The sequence below is a fragment of the Solanum tuberosum genome, unplaced genomic scaffold (genome assembly GCF_000226075.1).
Source record: "Solanum tuberosum cultivar DM 1-3 516 R44 unplaced genomic scaffold, SolTub_3.0 scf00247, whole genome shotgun sequence".
In the NCBI taxonomy this organism is placed as follows: Eukaryota; Viridiplantae; Streptophyta; class Magnoliopsida; order Solanales; family Solanaceae; genus Solanum; species Solanum tuberosum.
The window spans coordinates 709,778-729,967 of NW_006239171.1; the positions used below are offsets into that span (position 1 = coordinate 709,778).

At 35.0% G+C, this 20,190-nt stretch overlaps 1 protein-coding gene and 1 long non-coding RNA gene across 4 annotated transcripts; both read left to right on the forward strand.

The window, feature by feature from the left end:
• The first annotated feature begins 2,592 nt into the window (after nt 1-2,592).
• On the forward strand, nt 2,593-18,293 carry LOC102596683 (serine/threonine-protein phosphatase 6 regulatory subunit 3-like). 3 transcript variants are annotated; one of them, XM_006357502.2, is made up of 19 exons: nt 2,593-2,865; nt 5,439-5,542; nt 5,755-5,841; nt 5,975-6,050; nt 6,187-6,261; nt 6,377-6,430; nt 9,344-9,403; nt 9,525-9,641; nt 10,911-11,005; nt 11,116-11,321; nt 11,552-11,649; nt 12,018-12,121; nt 12,253-12,418; nt 12,608-12,730; nt 14,439-14,521; nt 15,410-15,551; nt 15,783-15,812; nt 15,935-16,005; nt 17,198-18,293. In XM_006357502.2, the coding sequence occupies exons 1-19, from the start codon at nt 2,827-2,829 to the stop codon at nt 18,033-18,035; spliced, it is 2,568 nt and encodes an 855-aa protein (XP_006357564.1). In that variant the 5' UTR covers nt 2,593-2,826; the 3' UTR covers nt 18,036-18,293. The 3 variants fall into 3 exon arrangements, with proteins under 3 accessions (XP_006357564.1, XP_006357565.1, XP_015168965.1); XM_006357503.2 differs by having other exon boundaries at nt 17,201-18,293; XM_015313479.1 differs by lacking the exons at nt 2,593-2,865; nt 5,439-5,542; nt 5,755-5,841 and having other exon boundaries at nt 6,129-6,261.
• A 337-nt stretch (nt 18,294-18,630) lies between these two features.
• LOC107062618 (uncharacterized) lies at nt 18,631-19,511 on the forward strand. Its single transcript, XR_001474750.1, has 2 exons — nt 18,631-18,798; nt 18,897-19,511. It is a non-coding gene; the product is annotated as an uncharacterized lncRNA (long non-coding RNA).
• The last annotated feature ends 679 nt before the right edge of the window (nt 19,512-20,190 follow it).

The following is a 20,190-nucleotide window of genomic DNA, read 5'->3' on the forward strand; positions in this document are numbered from 1 at the left end:
CTATCGAAATGCCATATGCTTTAAGAACGACTGTTTGGCAGTCTTTGATGGGAAACCTGAAAAGTAAAAATAATATTAATTATCAAATAAAAAAATGAATATTTTCTTTTTAAAGAAAAATCATCTTAGGATAAAATAGTACCTTGGTGTTTTTTCTGTATCGGTATGGAGGATAGAAGCAATCATCTCAATATCCAAGTTGAAATGTCCATCGCGGCACGTACCCATATTACATGTATGTTCATTAATGTATCTTCCATCTTTCCACATGTTAGTATGTTTATCATTAAAAGAAGTCAGCCTAAATCGACATCCTTGTTCTATACGCCTGCAAACAAGTTGCCATGATTTCTTTGTCGATTTAATAACAGAGTACTCTCTCGCTATCTTTAAATGTAGAAGCTTAACTGCTCTTTGCAAGTACTTCTTTGAATTGAATAACATGCCCTTTTCAATATAAATAACACCGTTCATGAAATCATGCGGTTCACGCCACGTACGTTGTGATGTATATTCATCATGTGTATCGCTAAAGATATCTGGACCATCTGGGAGATGATCAAGATAAGGAATTTCATGATTACGAAAAGGACTCATGGATATTGGTCTTGGTGACCGATTGGGCATCAAAAAATCATCATCACTAGATGATGCCTCAAATGGAATATTATCTCCTGATTTCTCAGCATTAGGCAAATCATCACTATCACTACCTGAAGGTGAGCCGTAATTTGGAAGGTCACGATCATCAATATACACAGGATCAATGGTCTCATCTTGTGTGATATTTTCCCTATATGTGTAAAAAAGTAAAAATATTTGCCTCATGCAATTAACTTACTTAAATAAAAAAATCACGTGTTGGACATACCAATAGTCATCTGCATCAAAAGTAGGCGAGACATGAAAATTTGAGGATGTCCCAACATTTTTCGTCATTTCAAACTGTGAGGACTGTCCAAAATAATTATCTAGTCCATAACTTGGAGCAATATTCCTCTCTTGCTGAGGTAAACCGCTACAAAATATATAACAATAATAATAATAAGAATAATAAATAATATATATTAATAAACAATTAACAAAATCAACAAATAATAATCGAAATATAATTATTGAGCATTATCGGTCACTTTCATTGATATTCCGTTCAAATCAAAATCATATCGACAGGTAAGAATATTTTGATAATGAGTCATGTTAGAAAAATCAGTAGATTGAGTTATCGAAAATCCATCAACGCTATTACGATTTTCTAATCGGGTATGGACATCGACCGATAAAGGAGAACGTTGTTGACTAGTCTTAGGCTCCTTCCTAACATAAATTTCAAGTATTGTTAACTTGATTTGATCTATGTAGTCATTTGGAACCCTCAAAAGTCGATCAACGATTCGTCATTATAGATAATCCACTCTCCAAAATTTACTTGTCCTTGTGATAAAAATGAAGTAGGGTATTTTTTGATTATAATCAAATTATAATCAGTACTATTTATATCCATTCTTTTATAAATTGCTGAAAGAAATTTATGATATCGGACATTAATTGAATATTTAGCATTGTGTTTGGGAGGACAATTATAATAAACGGTATTTTCGTCATGTATAATTTCGCCATCCCAATCAATCGAAACTCTAACTTTTGGTTTAGAAGACATTTTTTTGAGATTGAAATGAAGAAAGATATAAGACTAAAGATGTTGAAGGTGCTATGTTTGAACGTCCTTAAATGGAGCTTGGAGGAGTTTTCAGAATAAAAAAATAAATTACATAATGTAATTAATTTTTCCGTTTTTATGATATGTCAAATCAATATAATTGTATGACAAACACTGCAAAATGTAAAGTAACTTTTTATAAAGTGTAAGATTTTCTTCCACTTTATAAAGTGTAAGAAAAACTTCCACTTTACAAAGTGTATGTAAAAAATAGTTCCGCTTTACAAGGTGTAAAAAATAGTTCCGCTTTACAAGGTGTAAAAAATAGTTCCGCTTTACAAGGTGTAAAAAATAGTTCCGCTTTACAAGGTGTAAAAAATAGTTCCGCTTTACAAGGTGTAAAAAATAGTTCCGCTTTACAAGGTGTAAAAAATAGTTCCGCTTTACAAGGTGTAAAAAATAGTTCCGCTTTACAAGGTGTAAAAAATAGTTCCGTTATATATTAAAATATACACGTAAACTAACATAAAACGTTTGAAATATTGCATAAAATGGAATATTTTCTTCCACTAAGCCTATTTTAGTTACTTAGTAGAATAATGACTTATTTTGGTCACTTTTATCTTTTTGTGGCTTATTTAGGTTCCGGACTCTCACAAGGGTGAAGACTACCCTTTTATAGAATATACAAGACATTCTTTTACAATATTTGATAAATATATTAGTATAATATTTAATTAATATAATAAATAGATATATTACGTTAGAGATAGATTAAGAGAACATCTACCGTTAATGGATTTGTAACAATGACAATCCTTTGAGAGGGGTAATATTTTGCATGATTTTATCTCCTTTTTGCCCCTCTCTCGATTTGCTTATCCTATTCATCATTTTTTCCCCTTTCCGATTTTAGTACACATTTCGAACCTCAAAATTTGTACTTTCCCGTCCTCATATCTCCCAGCAACATAAAACATTTTTAGTTTTATTAGAATTTATTATTAGATTTTAGAATTAGAAAACCTCTCCTCTTTTCCATCTTTACGGCTTCGCTTTCTTCTGATCTCAAAAGTTAGGGTTTTCTACTTTTCTTGCTATCACCATCTCCAATCTCTTCTTTTTTTTCTCGATTCACTTCTAGGGTTTACAGATCTGTTTTCAATATGTTTTGGAAGCTCACATCTCTTTCTGCTTGTTCACCGGTAGGTCACTCGATCCATTTAATGCTATTGTCCTTGTATTTATCAATTGAATGAGCAAGTGTAATTTGTAGAGATTGAATTTCGAAACGTTTGTGAGTTTTTGGATTCATTTTTTTTTTGCATGATGTGTGGCTTAAGTTCGCAGACAGTGTATTATGTGTTAGGACTTCATGTTTTCTGTTCATTGATGCGTCGGGGGAATTTACTGTGTCTGTGCCTGTTTGATTTAAATTTACTCTGTTGAATTAATTGCCTTAATTGGATCATGTAATTTGCTTATGATATATTCTGTGCTGTTACTTTTGGTGCTTATTTTAATTAATTGCTGGTAATTAGCTTGAGTTTGGCTTCATTGGGTAATGTTATTTGCTTTGTTTATGTTTTGCGATTTGAGAAATGAAACTGGAGTCCTGATATATGCCTTTTGATGGCCGAAATTAATTGCTTAGAGGACAGTGTGGCGGGCTTACTGGTGTTGGAATTATTCGATCAAAGAGAATTTGTCTCCTATCTTAATACTAATTGACAATATTATTTAGTACCGAGCCTTAATAACTGATCAATGTTTCTTTCTGAGTATTTTTTGGAGTCCAATGTGTTATGCGAGGAAGTATAGAACTTGCTTTTATGCTTCAGGTTTACACAAACATTTGCTAGGGGCAGCAGGCACCATTGAAATGCAGTTCCTACTTGCGTTTTCTGGAATACTTGGCTAGATAGAAACAATTTTGGTCTTAATGAGAAAAAAGAAATTGAGATGCTGTAAGAGTCTTTATTTGTGGTGTAGGAAGAGTGTTGGATATGACATAGCCTCTTTATTGAATCTGTGGAATTCCTTCAATGTAGAAGGAAAAAATCTTTTCTGATGTCCTCTTATAAGTACCTTCTTGGTAATCATTAATAAACTCTTTACCTTTTCATCCCAAAAAACTGATAATTGAATGTTAATAAGGTAATGTTTCATTTGTCTGTAGAACTTGTTTCTTTGCGTGTGCATGTTTATTAAGTGAAAGCTTAAGTTCTCTGTTTATCATCTTGAAGACTGAGCATAGGACCTGTGCAATTCATGAGTGTTTTTGGGTATAGAGTAGTTCTGGAAATTTTTCTGCATGGATTACTATGGAGTATCTTCAGATTATTGATTTTTCGTCACAACAATAGTCATCACCGACTATGGCTATGGATCAGAAATTTGAGGCTGCAAAATGAATGCCTTTTGATGAAATGGCTGTGGAGATACACTGAGGAAGATGCAGCTCTCTGGAAGGAGGTTATAGTAGCAAAATATGGAGAACTAAATCCCTGGTGTACAAAAATCGCCTCTGAACCATATGGGGTGGGGGTATGGAGGACAATCAGGACCCAATGGCCACAAATGGAAGGAAATGTGTATATTAAGGTGGGTAATGGAAACAAAACTAAATTTTGGAAAGATGGTTGGATAGACCAAACCTCTCTTAGAGAACTTTTTCCAGATTTGTTTCTAATTTGTGAGAACCCTGATGCTAGAGTGAGTGATTGTTGGACAGAACAGGGATGGGACATATCTTTAAGAAGACTACTTAATGACTGGGAGGTGGAGAGGGTGGCAGCGCTACTGGAAAAACTAGCTGGAATGATTATAACTACAACAGCAACAGACAAGATCCTGTGGAAACATAGCAAGGATGGAGTCTTCTCAGTCAACAATGCCTACAAAAGAGGACTAATGGGGATGACAGGGGCCCCAAAATATATTTGGAACTACTTTTGGAAGAGTGACGTTCCTACAAAAGTAAAGTGTTTCACCTGGTTAGTGATAAAGAGAGCATGTTTTAACAGAAGAAGTTCTACAAAAGAAAGGCAGACAACTGGTTCATAGGTGTTTTTTTGTGCAACTTGACAGGGGAAACAAATAACCATCTCTTCCTGCATTGTAAGTAAGTTTACTGCTCAAATTTGGAACTTGTTTCTCAACATCACAAGCATGAACTGCACAATACCAGAACATACATCAGATCTGTTGAGCTGCTGAGCTGCTGGATTAGGAGGGGAGGCAGTAAGAGTCAAAGGAGATGGTGGAAGCTAATACCATCATGTGTATGGTGGTCAGTCTGGAAAGAAAGAAATGGAAGATGTTTTGAAGATAGATCCAATTCCATCCACAAAGTTAAATGGAATTGTATAGTATCTCTACTTTTTTGGTGTTAACAGCTTTGTATAGATGATATAGACCAGATTATAGATTTGATAGGAAATCTGTAATCATCCCTTTTTGGAGGTAGCCAGCATACTGTATGCTGAAGAATTCAACCTTACCAGTTTCAAAAAAAAAATCACCGACTTGCAGGACCCTACCATAATTCATAATGTGATTTTCAAATACTTTGATGTCCTTCAATGTATGATTTTTTTTTTAGCTTGACCCCTTTTAAACATCTTCATTGAATTTCATAGTAAGTTGGCTATTCTATATTTTGAGTTAGATGTCTGATAATTTCTGTTCATTATGTTGTTACAATAAGTCCGATACTTTCCATTTTCCTTTTGTTTTATTGCCAGATTTTGAAACTTTTTTTCCCTCGGTTTTTCAGGTTGAAGCAGTATTAGACAAGGAAAACTTTACATTGGAAGAGCTTCTCGATGAAGAAGAGATAATTCAAGAATGCAAAGCTTTGAACAGCCGTCTCATAAATTTGTAAACATTCTTGGAGTCTTAATTTTTTAAATCCCTCTTTACCTTATAAAAACGCCTTTCTCTTATCATGCATATGCTTCCGCTAATTGTTTCAGTTTAACTATCAATTGACATATAGTTCTAGGGAAGAAGAAATAGTTACACCATTCAGTATTGATACCACTTAATATCCCAATGTTTATTGAGACAGTTCTATGATTTTGAGGTTTCAGTTTGAGAGATAGATCCCAGATTGAGCAGTTGCTGCACTACATTGTTGATGAGCCTTCTGAGGATGCCGATAGCAAACGGAAGTTTAAGTAAGTTATCATGGGACATGAATAAGCCTTAATTATTTGAATAATTGTCGTTGCACAATTGTATGTTTCTAATTTTAGATGTTAGGTATTATCACTGCAACTTATTGTTTCTAATTAATGTCTTGCACCATAGGTTTCCTTTCCTTGCCAGTGAAATATTCACCTGTGAAATTGATGTTATCCTTAAGACTCTAGTGGAAGAAGAAGAGGTACGGCAATTCACTAGATGCAGTTGTTACATTTTAATTTTAAAATTGAAATATAAAAAAAAGTTATTTACATTTTAGTTTCAGAGAAGAAATTGTTTTGCCCGAGAGTTCAATCCTTTTTATCATCTTGGCGCAGCTCATGAAATTACTATTTTCCTTCTTGGAACCAAGTTGTCCGCATAGTGCGTTGCTTGCTGGGTATTTTAGTAAGGTATGAAATCATTCATTCACTAGCTTCATGTGTACAAGATTCCTTTGTCCTTTTTGAAATTTGAAATATTGTTTGGTTAAAGCAAGTTCATTTGTGTATTCCTACTGAATTACAGGTTGTGATATGCCTCATGCTGCGGAAGACTGTTCCCCTCATGAACTATGTTCAGGTAGCATACCACAGATCCATTCTTGCAGACGACTAATATTTGCTGCTTCATATTGTTAAAATTTTGGGTCTCTATTTCTGAAAAAATAAGCAAGATGTTATATTTTGTCAATAAAAGGATTTTGTTTGTGGAAATCAACAACTTGAAAAAATTGTAGTATGATATGAAGGTATATTTTGTCCAGTCTGCTATGCTGATATATTATGACAGTGCTGAAGAAACTTTTTTTTTAAACCAAGCAGCAATTTGAAATGAGACCACAAAGATTGGCTTGAGTTATGGTTTTACATTCATCATCAACTCAAATACTCAATTCCTAAGGTCAAAGCTAACCCCAACATTTTTGGTTAACAAGAAGGTTAACCAGAAAATATCTTACTCCGCCTCCTAACTAAATATAATCTAATATTTACACCATGATATTATAAATTGCTTAGCTACTCTGTGCTCCTTATGGTCATTTTTCATCTAATTTTCAAGTTAGTGTCCAACAAATCATAAATTTATAATTTGTGGTTGAAAGAAAGTAAACTGATTTCTTCAACGCTGGTAGATTAGATGTAAAAAGAATTGGTCCATTTTTCGGAGTTTCCAGAAGTTCCTTTTTTTTGCAAGACAACGAAGAATCTTTTGTAGTTCCTCTCTCTAAAACCAGTTCAACCTTAGAAAGCCACACATTTTCGTTTGTTACATGTTTGCTTTTGCATTCCAATGCAATTTTCATTTGGTAGCTATTTTTTTTTTTTTGAAAAGGTAACTTGTATTATAAACACAGGAATACTCAGGACATATTCCAGTAATACTTACAATCAGAAATACAAAAGTGATGTTGTTTTCCTATGAACTCCTTAAGGACTCTAACATACTAGGGATATCCTCATCTTCATGAAAGTGTATATGTATTTATTTATCAAAAAACAAGTTATGTATATTTATTGTGGTCATGCCATTTTAATTCGTTCTTTGAGATGCTTACTTGATGTTCTCTAGCATCATTCTTTTCTATTGTCATATTATCTTTTGATATAAGATTAGGCAGAAGATTTTTATTTTGGGCAATGTAAAATCATCTTTTCTTGATTTGCGCCCTAAGTTTGTTAAGTTCACTATGTGTTAGTCCTCTTCTTTGTGCTGCTTCTATTTCTTGTCTGTGCCTCTAGAGATAAAACTCTCTGCCTTCTCCAACAAACAACAAACTCTTTGCTTTGCCCATTACCGTAACTGTCTAATCTGCATTTATGGAGCCACCCAATTGCACTGTGAAATACCCTAGTTTCCTTTCTGAGACTACCAATTATTCCTGTCTTGTCTTCCCTTGGTATCAACGATTGTTTGAGTCCTCTCAAGGCCGGGTTCCCTTCTTTTGGGGAAGGATAGTTAGTATAGGGTCATTCTCTCTGCAAATTTGAGTTGGCTCCTTTGTCTCTTCATCGCTTCCTCTCATGGTTCTTGCGTCTTTTATGCTGACCTGTCTCTATTAAAGACCCTGCCACTCATGACCTACATATCTATGATCTGTGCGTTTTTCTCTGTATCCTGCAAACAACCTGGAGGCAGGGAAGATAACATTTTCTGGCTTGTGCTTTACCCAGCCCTGTCAGGATTCTATTGTTAGGCAGCTCATGCTTGCATCTTCACCCTTGTTGAAAAGTTTAATTAGGAGGCACTCTGATCTGAAATAGTAACTATAAGTTTATAAAAGAAGAGATGTAAAAAGAAGCTGCACTCTTTCTCAAAAAAAGAAGCTGCACTCTGATCTGTAATAGTAACTGTTGGTTTACTTGTCCCAAAAATAACTGTTCATAAGGAAAAAAAATTGATGAGCTTAGTGAACTCCATAATGATTTCTTGAGTTATACTTAAATCTGTTAGACAAGTAAAAATCCTGATGTCACTAAACTTACTTCTGCATATCTATTTAAATGTGGTGGGTGGTGGTGCAAGGAGGGTTAAGAGACAAAAACTTGCTCTAGTTGTCTATGAAATAATTGCATGGAGCCACTTCTTGGAAGAAAGGTTTCTCCAAGTAGGGGTTTTAATGATTTGGTGAAAAACCGATCTAAATGGAAAACCAAACTAAACTGATTAACTAAATCAATTTTTATTTGGTTTTGGTTTGGTTGGATTTAAGTTTTAAAAAATCAATAATATTTGGTTTGGCTTTATCAGAAACAAACTGAATAAAAGACCGAACCAAATTGAGAAGCTATATACACAATTGATAATTATATATCTACAATATATTATTTTTTATAAATAATTTTAAATATTTTGTATAATTTTTTATGAAATGTTATTCATCTCTAATGAACTTTACACCTTGGCTCATTTATTTAAAGAAAGTCATGAATCCAAGGTCATTTGTTCAAAGAAACAACTATAAGACTACCTTTATATTTTTTTTTTGTATTTCTTATCAACTTTATTCACTTGATTTAAGCTTATAGATATTAAGGAAATTTCTCCATAATCTACTAAAATTATAGCCAACACAATAAAAGGTTAATAAAAGATTTTGAGTAGGAAAATGATAGGAAAATTCTTTTCTAATTGTAGGAAAAAATAAAAGAGAGAAATATCATTATGTTTCTTAAAAATCAAACCAAAACAACAACTACCAAACCGATGGATATGAATTATATTTGGTTTGGTCTTAGTAATTTTAAAAACCAACTAAATTGGTTTGGTTTTATCCCAAACCCAACCATGAACATTCCTATCTCCAAGTTTACATGGAGTGGGTTAATACAAGGAGACCTTGTCTAATCCTCCACTTAGCAACCTTAGAGAGGATATTGATTTAAAGCTTAATAGTCCTTAACAACGTGCACATGTTTTTTCGTTTTTTGTCTTCCCCTCTCCCCCCCTCCAAAAGAATTTGTTATATTCCAGATCATTTTGATTTTCTTACAGGCGCACCATGATGTTTTCCGCCAGATGGTGGATTTGATTGGTATAACATCCATAATGGAGGTTAGTATTTCAGTTGTGTTTTTCATCTACCACAACCTGTGTATGATTGTGATATATAGTCAACTTTGAGAATTGATCTGGTGAAGACAAGACATTCCTCTGATGAACTGTTTCTTTATAGGTTTTGGTCCGACTTGTAGGTGCCGATGATCAAATGTACCCTAACACGACAGATGTGATGCAATGGTTGGCTGAAAGCAATCTTTTAGAAATGATCGTAGATAAACTGAGCCCTTCTGTAAGTTACAAATGCTTCCTGTAATTTGCTTATCTGCTACTTTTCATTAGTATTCCTTCGATATATGTGTTCTGGTTGACGTTTACAAGTTGTCGGGGTACCACATTCATTTTGAATAATGATAACGATATATGATTGTGCACTCATGCTTTGGGAAGTGTAGAACACAAGTATATAAATAAGCTCGTTCTACGTCAAAGATAGTATAGAAAGATATCGTCTCCATTGGATTGGTTTAAAAATTGTTCAATATAAATCTTGTTGAGTACTATTTAGGAAAATAACTCTTTAGTTTGGAAGTTGTTATAAACCACTAGTTTGTAGGACTTATATAGGTAAGGGGTATCCAAAGAAACTTTTGCAATTAACCCTGTGTTAAAAATCCCATCAGAAGAAGTGGGTGCTTTACACACATGGGACTCGAGTGGACACTTGATCAAGCACTTTGTTTAGGGTGTTTGCCTTAACTGCGCGCTCCAGCTCTGTAGTCCTTCCTGCATGATTGCGCAATTGCTCAGTTTACTTTCTTCCATTTTTATTCTTGATTTCATCTGTTTTTGTCCTGCATCAAGCTCGTTTTATCCTACACACATAACAACATAACTAAATGGCATTCTCATATGAAACATCTTAATCCATTATCAATCAGTGTTATCAAAAGCAAAAAGTGCAGAAAAGCTCTAAAGTCCGTGGGGGCTTTAAGCGCAAATAAAGCGTGGGCTTTAAAGAAAAAAGGCGCAATGGAAGAAAACATACAAATATATATGTTTAGTCCAAGGCTAATAATTATTAGAATGAATGATAAATATATTAACAAAGAAATTGAAAAAAAATACTACGGTACCGTAAAATATCAATTGTTTAGTCTCGCCTCTCCGGAAGAGGCTCATTGGCAACGAAAAGTATGCCTTAGAACCTTGATGACGACATCGAAGTGCACATTAAGCGAGGCGAAGCGCTCAACACATTTTGAGCCTCGCTTCAGCGATTAAGTGCGCCTTTGACAACACATTCATATGAAATAGGACATAGAAGTTATTTTTGGAATTTTGACATTGAGAGTCATCTGGCCCAGCATTATAACCAAAATGGGTTTCCATCCTTAACCAGTTCGACTCATGTTGTACACATTTTGAAAAAAATATTTCACCCATGTTTGTAGTAGTAGTTCTAATTACCCAAGAAGCGTTTCTTAAATACCTAGCAAGAATTAGCTATCCATTTAAATGAGGTGATTTATCATTTCTTATGTACTGTTTTATTGTTCAGAGTCCTCCTGAAGTACATGCTAATGCAGCAGAGACGCTATGTGCAATAACCAGAAACACACCATCGCCTCTGGCTACAAAACTATCTAGCCCAAGGTATTGGGGTTTCAGTTCATACTTTACTGGAAAGCTGGTTGTTTTCCTGGTGTTCTTTTCTAGTGATGGTAAACTTTGACTGATAAATACTCAACTTTCTTCACATGTAGCTTTGTAGCAAGGATCTTTGGTCATGCCCTTGAAGATTCACACTCAAAGTCTGCCCTTGTCAATTCTTTGACTGTCTGCATATCTCTGTTGGATTCAAAAAGATCAATCCCATCATTTATGATGTATTCCTTCCGGAGCCAGCATGTTTACGAGTCACCCGTGCATGTCAGTCCTGACACTATTGGTGCAATGCTGCCTAAACTCGGTAAGTTTCTTTTTGCAAAAGCTTATATGATTTTGAATTGTTATATGTTTCTACTCTTGAGAGATCAGTATAGATCTTCTAAGAGAATGGGCAGTAGTAAAGCATGAAAACACACAGCCATCACAAGAAAGAAAAAAAAACCCTTTCGTTCATGATACAGCTGATGTGTTTACTGCCCCCTTGAAGCTCACCTTAGAGATGTTTCACAATTGTGGTCCATTTTGTCACAGGTGACTTGGTCAAACTGTTGAATGTGACCTCTGATGAGAAGATTCTACCTACGACATATGGTGAACTCAGACCACCTCTAGGGAAGCATCGCTTGAAGGTTTGTATTGTGTATGTTCTTGAAATTGAGTGAGCCGATCTTTCTTTAATTTCAATTTTTGGTTATTATAGGTTGATTGGTGTTACACCGAAGGGATTTTCAAAGCTAGAATGGACTAAGTTGTTTCATGTTTGTATTTTGAATGAATTGTAAATAGCTTGATAGCTTGTCTTGTTTTATTTGGTGGATTTGTTGAAAAATATTTATGAGCCTTTAGTCAGTGGAATAGAAGCTTAGGAAAGAGTGTTAATATGAAAATATGTTCAGCATTTTAAGTGTAATTACATTTGACTGCTAAATAGTTGAGTTGACTATCTCACCTGGATCTCTTGATCTTTGTATCTTTGTGGTTTGCTTCATTATTGTAGATTGTGGAATTCATATCCGTGCTACTGAGAGCTGACAATGAAGCTGCAGAGAAAGAGTTGATTAGCTCGGGGGCAATTGAAAGAGTCCTGGATCTCTTTTTTGAGTAAGATTTTTGTCTATGCTCATGGATTCTGGAACTCAATGGCTGGTTTAGGCACCAAAAACCATTGGTTTTGTGTTGGGTGACTTTCTTACTACTTTGACGTTCTAACAAAATACTTAATTGCTGTACAGGTACCCTTACAATAATGCTTTACATCATCACGTGGAGAGTATAATAATCTCCTGCATGGAAAACAAAAACAAAATAATTGTTGACCATCTTTTTGAAGAGTGTGATTTGATTGGGAAGATACTTCAAACGGATAAACAGTCTACAATTTCTAGTGATGAAAAACAGGTTGATATTTGTGAATAGCTGATTTACTTTCTATTAAGTTTTAGGTTTTAAATATCTTGGTGCCTTCTGTTTTTTTTTCCTTCCAATTATTCCATCCTATTCTCTCCCAGATAAGAAATATTTTAAATGGGAACCCCACTGCACTTAATAACTTGAAATGTTTTTAATGGTATTTTTTGATTGATGCAGCCTACTTTTGCTAACTCTGGAAAACGAGCACCCCGAGTGGGCAACATAGGACATATAACACGGATTTCTAACAAACTTGTTCAGTTGGGAAAGAATGACAACTACATTCAAGCACATATTGAGGTGTGTGACAGCTTTGTGCTTAGTTGCTTGATATGCTTTAAACGATGATGAACTGCTTATGAGCACATTGACCAAAATTGTTCAATTAGATTTTGAATTTTTTCTTAGAATAATTGTTCAGTGCTTTTGAAACTTTAAGGGGGGTCATTTGGTACGAGGGATAAGGATAAAATGCAAGATTATTTTATCATGCGTTTGGTTAGAGGTATTAGTCTATGCTGCTTGGACTCTTTAAAAATGATGACGGGTGCATGTCTGATCCTCCAAAAGTAGTGTATTTTTGGAGGATCCGACACGGGTGCGGCATCAACTTTGGAGAGTCCAAGCTACATAGGTATAAGTTAGTCCCGAATTGTTTATCCTACCATTTGTACTACAATGATGAGATAATTTATTTCATATGTATGGTGGGATAACTAATCCATGGGATAACTTTGTCTATCCCACTCTCATACCAAACAACCCCTAATTGTTAGAATTTGTAGCACCCTTGGGTGTGGCCTAGTGGTCAATGAAGTGGTAGCAGAATCATGAGATCTCATGTTCAAATTCTAGTGGGGCAAAATACAGGTTGCCGGTATCTGTGAGAGTGAAGGTAACAGTTAAGCGGGGAAATGTCGAGGTGCGCAAAGCTGGCCTGAACACCACTATCATAAGAAAGGGATAAAGACTTCTTATGTTTATGTCTCTAAGAAGATGCTCTTCTCCACAGTGTTTAGGGGAGCGCAAAGCGGTAAAAAGCGACAAGGTCCCACTTTAAGCGAAGCGCTCACTTCATTGAAGTGAAGCACAATTTAAAAGAAAAAAGACCAAAATAAACAGAGAAAAATATATAAGCAAAAATTCATAAACTAAATAAAGGTTCTCCTTTAGTTGTCTTGTCACACAACAGACATACAATTGTTGTCCAATTGGTCTTACTAACTTTTTCCCCCATATTTTCATGCCGGGTCAGCTATGTTTAATCGCGGATAAGATTTAAGAAAAATAATCAACGTTATATTTTTTTTCATTATTAAGAAAAAATTCAACAACATTTAGTCATTGTTAAGGAACAAAACAATTCAGCAATATATATCTAATAATCACTGTGAGGAAAACAAATTCAGCAACTTATAATTTAAACAATCAAAGCTATACAGGGCAAAGGAAAACAGAGTAATGAAAAGAGAAAAAAAAGGAAGAAAATCTAGCAGTGCCACTGCACCAGTATGAAGAAGAAAGAAAAGAGAAAAAGTACTGGAAGGAAAGAGTACACTGAAACCTTACTCGCTTTCCTGAACACTGCTTCTCCACATCTTTAAAAGATTTTAGGATGGACGTTGGCAATTAATTTCAACATACGGTTACCTAGCCATCATGCTTCAAAAGTTGTCTTTGATATGAAATTGATCTTTTAGCTTGTTTATAGTTGTTGGGAAGAGTGCACTGGCACTGATTTTACTGTGTGGGGTGATTAAACTTTTTAGTTGATCTTCAAGTGTCACGTTCCTTGTCATTATGTGAAATCACTTTGTTAGCAAAATCATTATTATGATTGTGGAGTATCTCATTAGATCCTTTGTTATTGTTTTGGCTCATCATATTGATTGAGTAGAAGAAGTTGGTGAAAGGTTCTGCCTGATGACATTCTATATAATAGCTATTAATGGCAGCAGATTTTGTGCTAAATGCATCCTCACATGCTAGTCTGTGTTCTTTACACCAGAAAAATATGGAATGGAGCGATTGGCAAACTACTGTATTACAAGAGCGTAATACAATCGAAAATGTCTACCGATGGGCTTGTGGGTAAGTTTTGCCTCTTTTTTTAATTGTGTAACTGATCACCAATATTATATCATCTCTAATGTTAGTCTATCAATCAAATATGTCCTGATCCCAAATTATCTAGGGTCGGCTATAGAATTCCCTTTGTCCATTCTGCTCTATTAGGTCCAGTTCATACCACTTCTAAATAATTCGTCTTTGAAGGCAAATTAGGGTTTCTTGATTTTAAAGTGGTTCTTCAAATATATGGACATGCAAGTTCTAACCCCGGACAAACACCAGACCTTATGTAAGTGGAACAATTACATCAGCTATACCTTTTTATAGTGTTAGTGTTCTTCAATAAAGCTTATCGTAGCTAAACCATGCCATTTGCATATATCTCAACTCCCCCCTAACCTGGTGGAGTGATAAAATGGAGAAATAACCAGAGTTGTAAAAAAATTGGAGAAGTAAACAGAGAGAAGTATTAACAGACTAGTACTCTACATATTATTGTTGTCCCTGTGAGCAAAAATAAATGGTGGGTGGGAAAGCAGGAGAACTAACTGTAACCATGTGCTTTTGGAGGCTGCAGTCATGTCCGTTTCTAGTAGTGACAAGAAGTGTCCTTATTAATTAGACGAAAAGCATATAGTGAAAATCACATGTTCAACCAAAAAAAGCTTCTAATAAAATCATTTAATCAGATAGTCGAGGATAGCTCCTCTAAGTAGTATAAATATAGATGTCACAAATTTTCAAAGAAGTGGAGAATGAGAGGTGGTTATGTTGAGTACTTTTGGTAGGCAAAAGAAGTGAAAATGTTCCAGTTTACTTCCCTTCTGCCTCTTCCTCTTTACTGCCCTTGTTGATCCCTGTATCAACTACTGGAATAGAGATCATGATGAGTTTTCTAAATATGAGCAGCCGGCCGACTGCATTACACGATCGGATGAGGGACAGTGATGAGGAGGATGTTCATGACAGAGATTATGATGTAGCAGCTTTAGCCAATAATCTTAGCCAAGCATTCAGATACACCATATATGACAATGATGATGCTGAAGAGGTAAGGGTTTGCCTAGTGCATTTAGAGCAGTGTTAATTTCTCAGCTTTTCTTTTCTTTTTTCGGGGAAGAAGCTTAGAGGTGTGGGGTTGGGTGCTGTTCTGTAAGCAGAAGAGAAGATAAATACAACTCTGGGACCTGTGCACGTAACCCTGATTTTGGGCTGTGGGGTGCAGTTGAGTTATGGTTACACATTTGTCAATTCATTCATGGTCTTCATTACTTGTTTACAGGGTCATACAGCTCTTGAACGAGATGATGAGGTAGTGCTTTTATTCTGTGATTGACATTACTTCCTTTTGAATATTTTTAAAGCTCTGTCAATCTTTTTCTTGATGTTATCATAAGCCTCTGTGTTCTCACAGTTTATGGTCATGCCATGTAGGATGTTTACTTTGATGATGAGTCTGCTGAAGTTGTGATATCATCCCTCCGATTGGGAGATGATCAGGGGAGGTGAGTGTGCAGCTCTGTAGTTTTAAAGGATTAGCTTTAGCCGTGTGCAGATGTCAATACAGCACGTGTTTTCTGCACTATAATTGGGTGTAGGCAACTGAAAATAAATTCTCTCCAAACAAACACCCTTAGGGGTCGTTTGATTTGAATGAGTTATGATGGGATAAGTTATGTTGGGATAAGTTATGTTGGGATTAGTTATGATGGGATAAGTTGTCCTGGGATTATTTCTTATTGAGTGTTTGGTTTGTTATATTCACAATAATATATATTGATAAATTTTAATAACAAGTTGTTTGTTTACAAAATTACCCTTCACTTTATTTAAACTTTTTAAATATTTCTTTGTGAGCTTTAGTTATTCATTTTTTAAAATAAAACTTTTATTTTATTTAACTTAAATATTTTTGTTTATGTATTCCCATGATAAGTACCATGTGTATTTAAAAATATAACTTTTTTCTTATTTAGCTTAAAAATAGAACTTCCCTCTTAAGTTTATTAAAGAGAAGAAAATTTATGAGAAATCAAAATAAAATAAACATAAGAATTAGTCAAATAAATTCATAAATAAAAATTATATTTATATAGTATAATGTTTTAATAGGAAAATATGTATAATGATCATAAAAATAAGGAGTAGTAAATATTATTATACATGGTATTAAAAAAAGTGTAAATATACATAAATGTAAAAAATGATGTATAAAAAGGATTTAAAGGGACATATTTGTCATTTACCTATTTTATCTCGGGATAAGTTATCCCGGGATTACTATACCACCCATGGGGAGGGATAACTTATCCCGGTACTAATTATTAATCCCGGGATAAGTTATCCCGGACTTGCCAACCAAACAACATAATTTTTTTTTTATCCCATCACTATTTCCTTATCCCATCACTATTATTTCTAATCCCTCACACCAAACGAGCCCTTAGATTTTAAATGCAAGAAAATGAAGGAGGATGGGGAGAGAGAAGATTCCTTCCCCCTTCCCCTTCAGGCCTTCACCCACCCACTCACACACACAAAAGGAAATGCATGCCCTTCTGTTTCTTTGGTTCCTTTGAGTGTGCTAAAATATGGCAACTAGTGACACAGGCAAGGTCATAGCATCTGTTTTTTACTATATAGACTTTATACTGCTTGTGTGTGACAGTTCTGTTTTCTTTTTTAACTGTTCTGCAGCAGTTTGTTCACAAACTCAAACTGGTTTGCTTTTCAAGATGATAGACTTGGTGATGCACCTATGAACACCTCACCTACAGAGGCAATGGAAGAGATCAACCTTAATGGAACATCAAATGGTGGGAATAGCAATAGTGATGACGAGGTGGTAGTTGGAGAGGAGGATGGATTGGCTGAGAGCAAAAACTCTACAGATGGAGCACCCACTTCTAGTTCAAATGCCTATAGTGGATTTGGTGGATCGAATTCTGTTAATGGTGGTAGCTTCAATCAACAAAATGAGAAAGCAGGTCCGTCAGATGACATGGGTTTCTTTCGCTTTGAGACAACAGACAATGACGACCCCTTTGGAGACAGGCCTATGCCTGAATGGGCAGCATGGGGCAATGCTTCAGACTTTCAAGTTGGTAGATCCAATGTGAACCCATTTGAAGATCCCAGTAACTCTAGTGGCCATCTGGCGAATTCAGTGGAGGCAGCAACTCCTTTGGTAAGTTCCACTTCTGGTGGTAGTGAAGAATCTATTCAAAATGGTGTCTCAACCTCTCCAGATTCCAGGAAAAGTTCACCTGGATCTGAGTCTAGTCAGAAAGCAGCTGCTGTTCCTTCTATGTTTGAAGAGGATGTTGAATTTGTTGGTGTAGAATTAGAGGGTACTGAAAAGGCAATGGAACATGCTCTTAAGGAGGGGATCGTTGGGGAGGCTGCTCCATTGAAAAAGAGCATTGCTCCTAAGAGTCCTGAAAAAGAGAGTACAGATGATGGTGGGGCAGGAATAAAAGAGTACAATGATGCAAACTATTGGAGAGTAGACCAAGAAGTTGCAGTATTGGAGTAACTGCATGTGTAAATTTGTTGGTCTTCTTTTGTACCTGGAAATCAAAGCTTGATTGTCTGGATACCCGTTTTCAGTTGGTGAGGTTTATGTAGCAGTTGTGTACATTAGAATGCTTCTGTTTGGGATCAAACAATAGGCTAATATAATGGTTGTAACTGATTATTTGCTGTTACACTTGTTGATGTTTATTATTCAGTCTTTTATTTTTTCAATTATCAAATTTTGATTCTCTCTTTAAAAAACATTTGGAATCTTGTATATCCTGGTGTTATCAAAATTCTGGATAAAGTAGATCCAGTTTAAGGCAGGCCTACTGGGCCGCTGTGTTGGAATAATTTGACTTCAATTTCTCTGCTTTGTTAAATTGCGACACAGTTGGCTTTTTTATGTGCCATTTTGAGTGCACTAGATATCTAAGAAAAGCCAACGGATGCTAGGTCCCACACTGAAGATGGAGAAGTGGCTTGTTTCTTTTGTACAAAATTTGCATCCGAAGTGCCTATTCCATTTGCAGATGCTACATTGCCTGCTTGTTATTTGAATGGCTGTAATCCAATATTGAGAATCTGTAAGTAATAATTGTGGGTTTCTTGAGGTTCTCTGTTTGCAGCTTTGTTGTATTAGTCCTATGGGACGTTGCAAATGACAAAGCCAGCAATTGAAGCAACTTCTTACTTGCAGGAAGTCTCGTTTGGCTACTTGGTGATACAGGACAGCTTAATGATGACAGGCGAAGAGGGTATGGTTTTCTGTGATCTTATTGGTAAGGTTTCCATCTCAGGTCATTGAGCTATTTGATGAAATACTCTAGTGTTCTTATTTGTTTTCTAAATTCATTTCTGAATCATGATGCATGGGCAGTTGGGAAAAGCAATATCTTCACCTTGGCAATGGTTTCATGTGGAAACAGATTATTTTGACCACTCTGGATCTCCCAGATATATTTTCGAAGAGGTATGGGTAATGATTAAATTGTTCCTCTAGACGACTCATCAAAACAACTTGTGGACGTAATGTCACAATACTCTTGTGGGTGATTGCACTTGGTGCGATGATATTACACGGTGAAGCTGCGTTGGTTCTTTTGTACAACAAACACCAAGGTTGTGGAACGTACAATCATTGAGTATTTCTGACATAAAAAGAGCAACTGAAATATCCTTGAAGAAACACTAATGATGATCCACAAATACGCATGACATTAGCACTCCATGAGATATTTTTGAGGCAAACATCCACAAAATGGTTTAAATGCTGAGGTCACGTTCAGTGGTTGGCAAACAATTGAAATTTAACCCGAATTATTTGGATCAAGTTCACGTACACCCTCTGCCAAAATATTTCACATGGAGTTAGCCATAGAATTTCAATTGACAAAACAACCAAAATGTTATTCTTTTTAAAAATTTTAATTTTCTTTTATTTCATATCTCTTTTTAGTATGAAATGCACCAGTCGGGGAATATATATGTATATATTTATATGGAGGATGTATTACCTTTAAAAGCTTACCTTATATTATTGAAGAAAGGAAAACACATTTACTGTTTGGAGATGGATGGTGTCAGGTAGGGTAAAATTAAGGAATTTTGTTTTTCCATTAACCAAGAGAAGTAATAAAGAAATATCACTATTGTGGGGGAAAGGAAGAAAGAAAAATGTAGACTTAGGAAGCTCAATTTGGTCGAAGGCATGGCTAAAAATGCCAAATCTAGCTAATAATAAAAAGAAGAGATCAAGGAGATGGAGCACTTGCAAGAGAGCAACTGACAGATCTAATCAAACTTCATCTAACAACCATTGGTGATTTGGTTTTATAAACTCTATTTTTTTTAATTATATATGCATGACGCAAGTAGCTTTTACGAAACAATTATGACAAGTCGATTAACGTGAAGTGTCTCCTCTCTAGGCTCCTATTCTTGCTACCTTTCTTTTGGAATAAAGTTGAATACCCAATCTTCTCAGAAATTGTTAGAGGTAGACGGAAAAAAAAAAGAAATATAAGAAGAAACATACTAGTAGAAAGTTAAGAAAAATAAGAAGAAAATTAAACAAATTATATTCGGAATATAAATAATTCAATATCACAAAAACTAATAACGACAAATTAGATCAATTAATAGATAATATATCTAAAATAGAATATAAATAT

Bases quoted from the DNA above. Each gene is read 5' to 3' on its own strand.
- LOC102596683 (XM_006357502.2), top strand. From the start codon at position 2,827: ATGTTTTGGAAGCTCACATCTCTTTCTGCTTGTTCACCG. The intron at 11,322-11,551 runs GTAAGTTTCTTT...ATTTTGTCACAG, and splicing joins TGCAATGCTGCCTAAACTCG to GTGACTTGGTCAAACTGTTG. The intron at 12,419-12,607 runs GTTGATATTTGT...TGATTGATGCAG, and splicing joins TTTCTAGTGATGAAAAACAG to CCTACTTTTGCTAACTCTGG.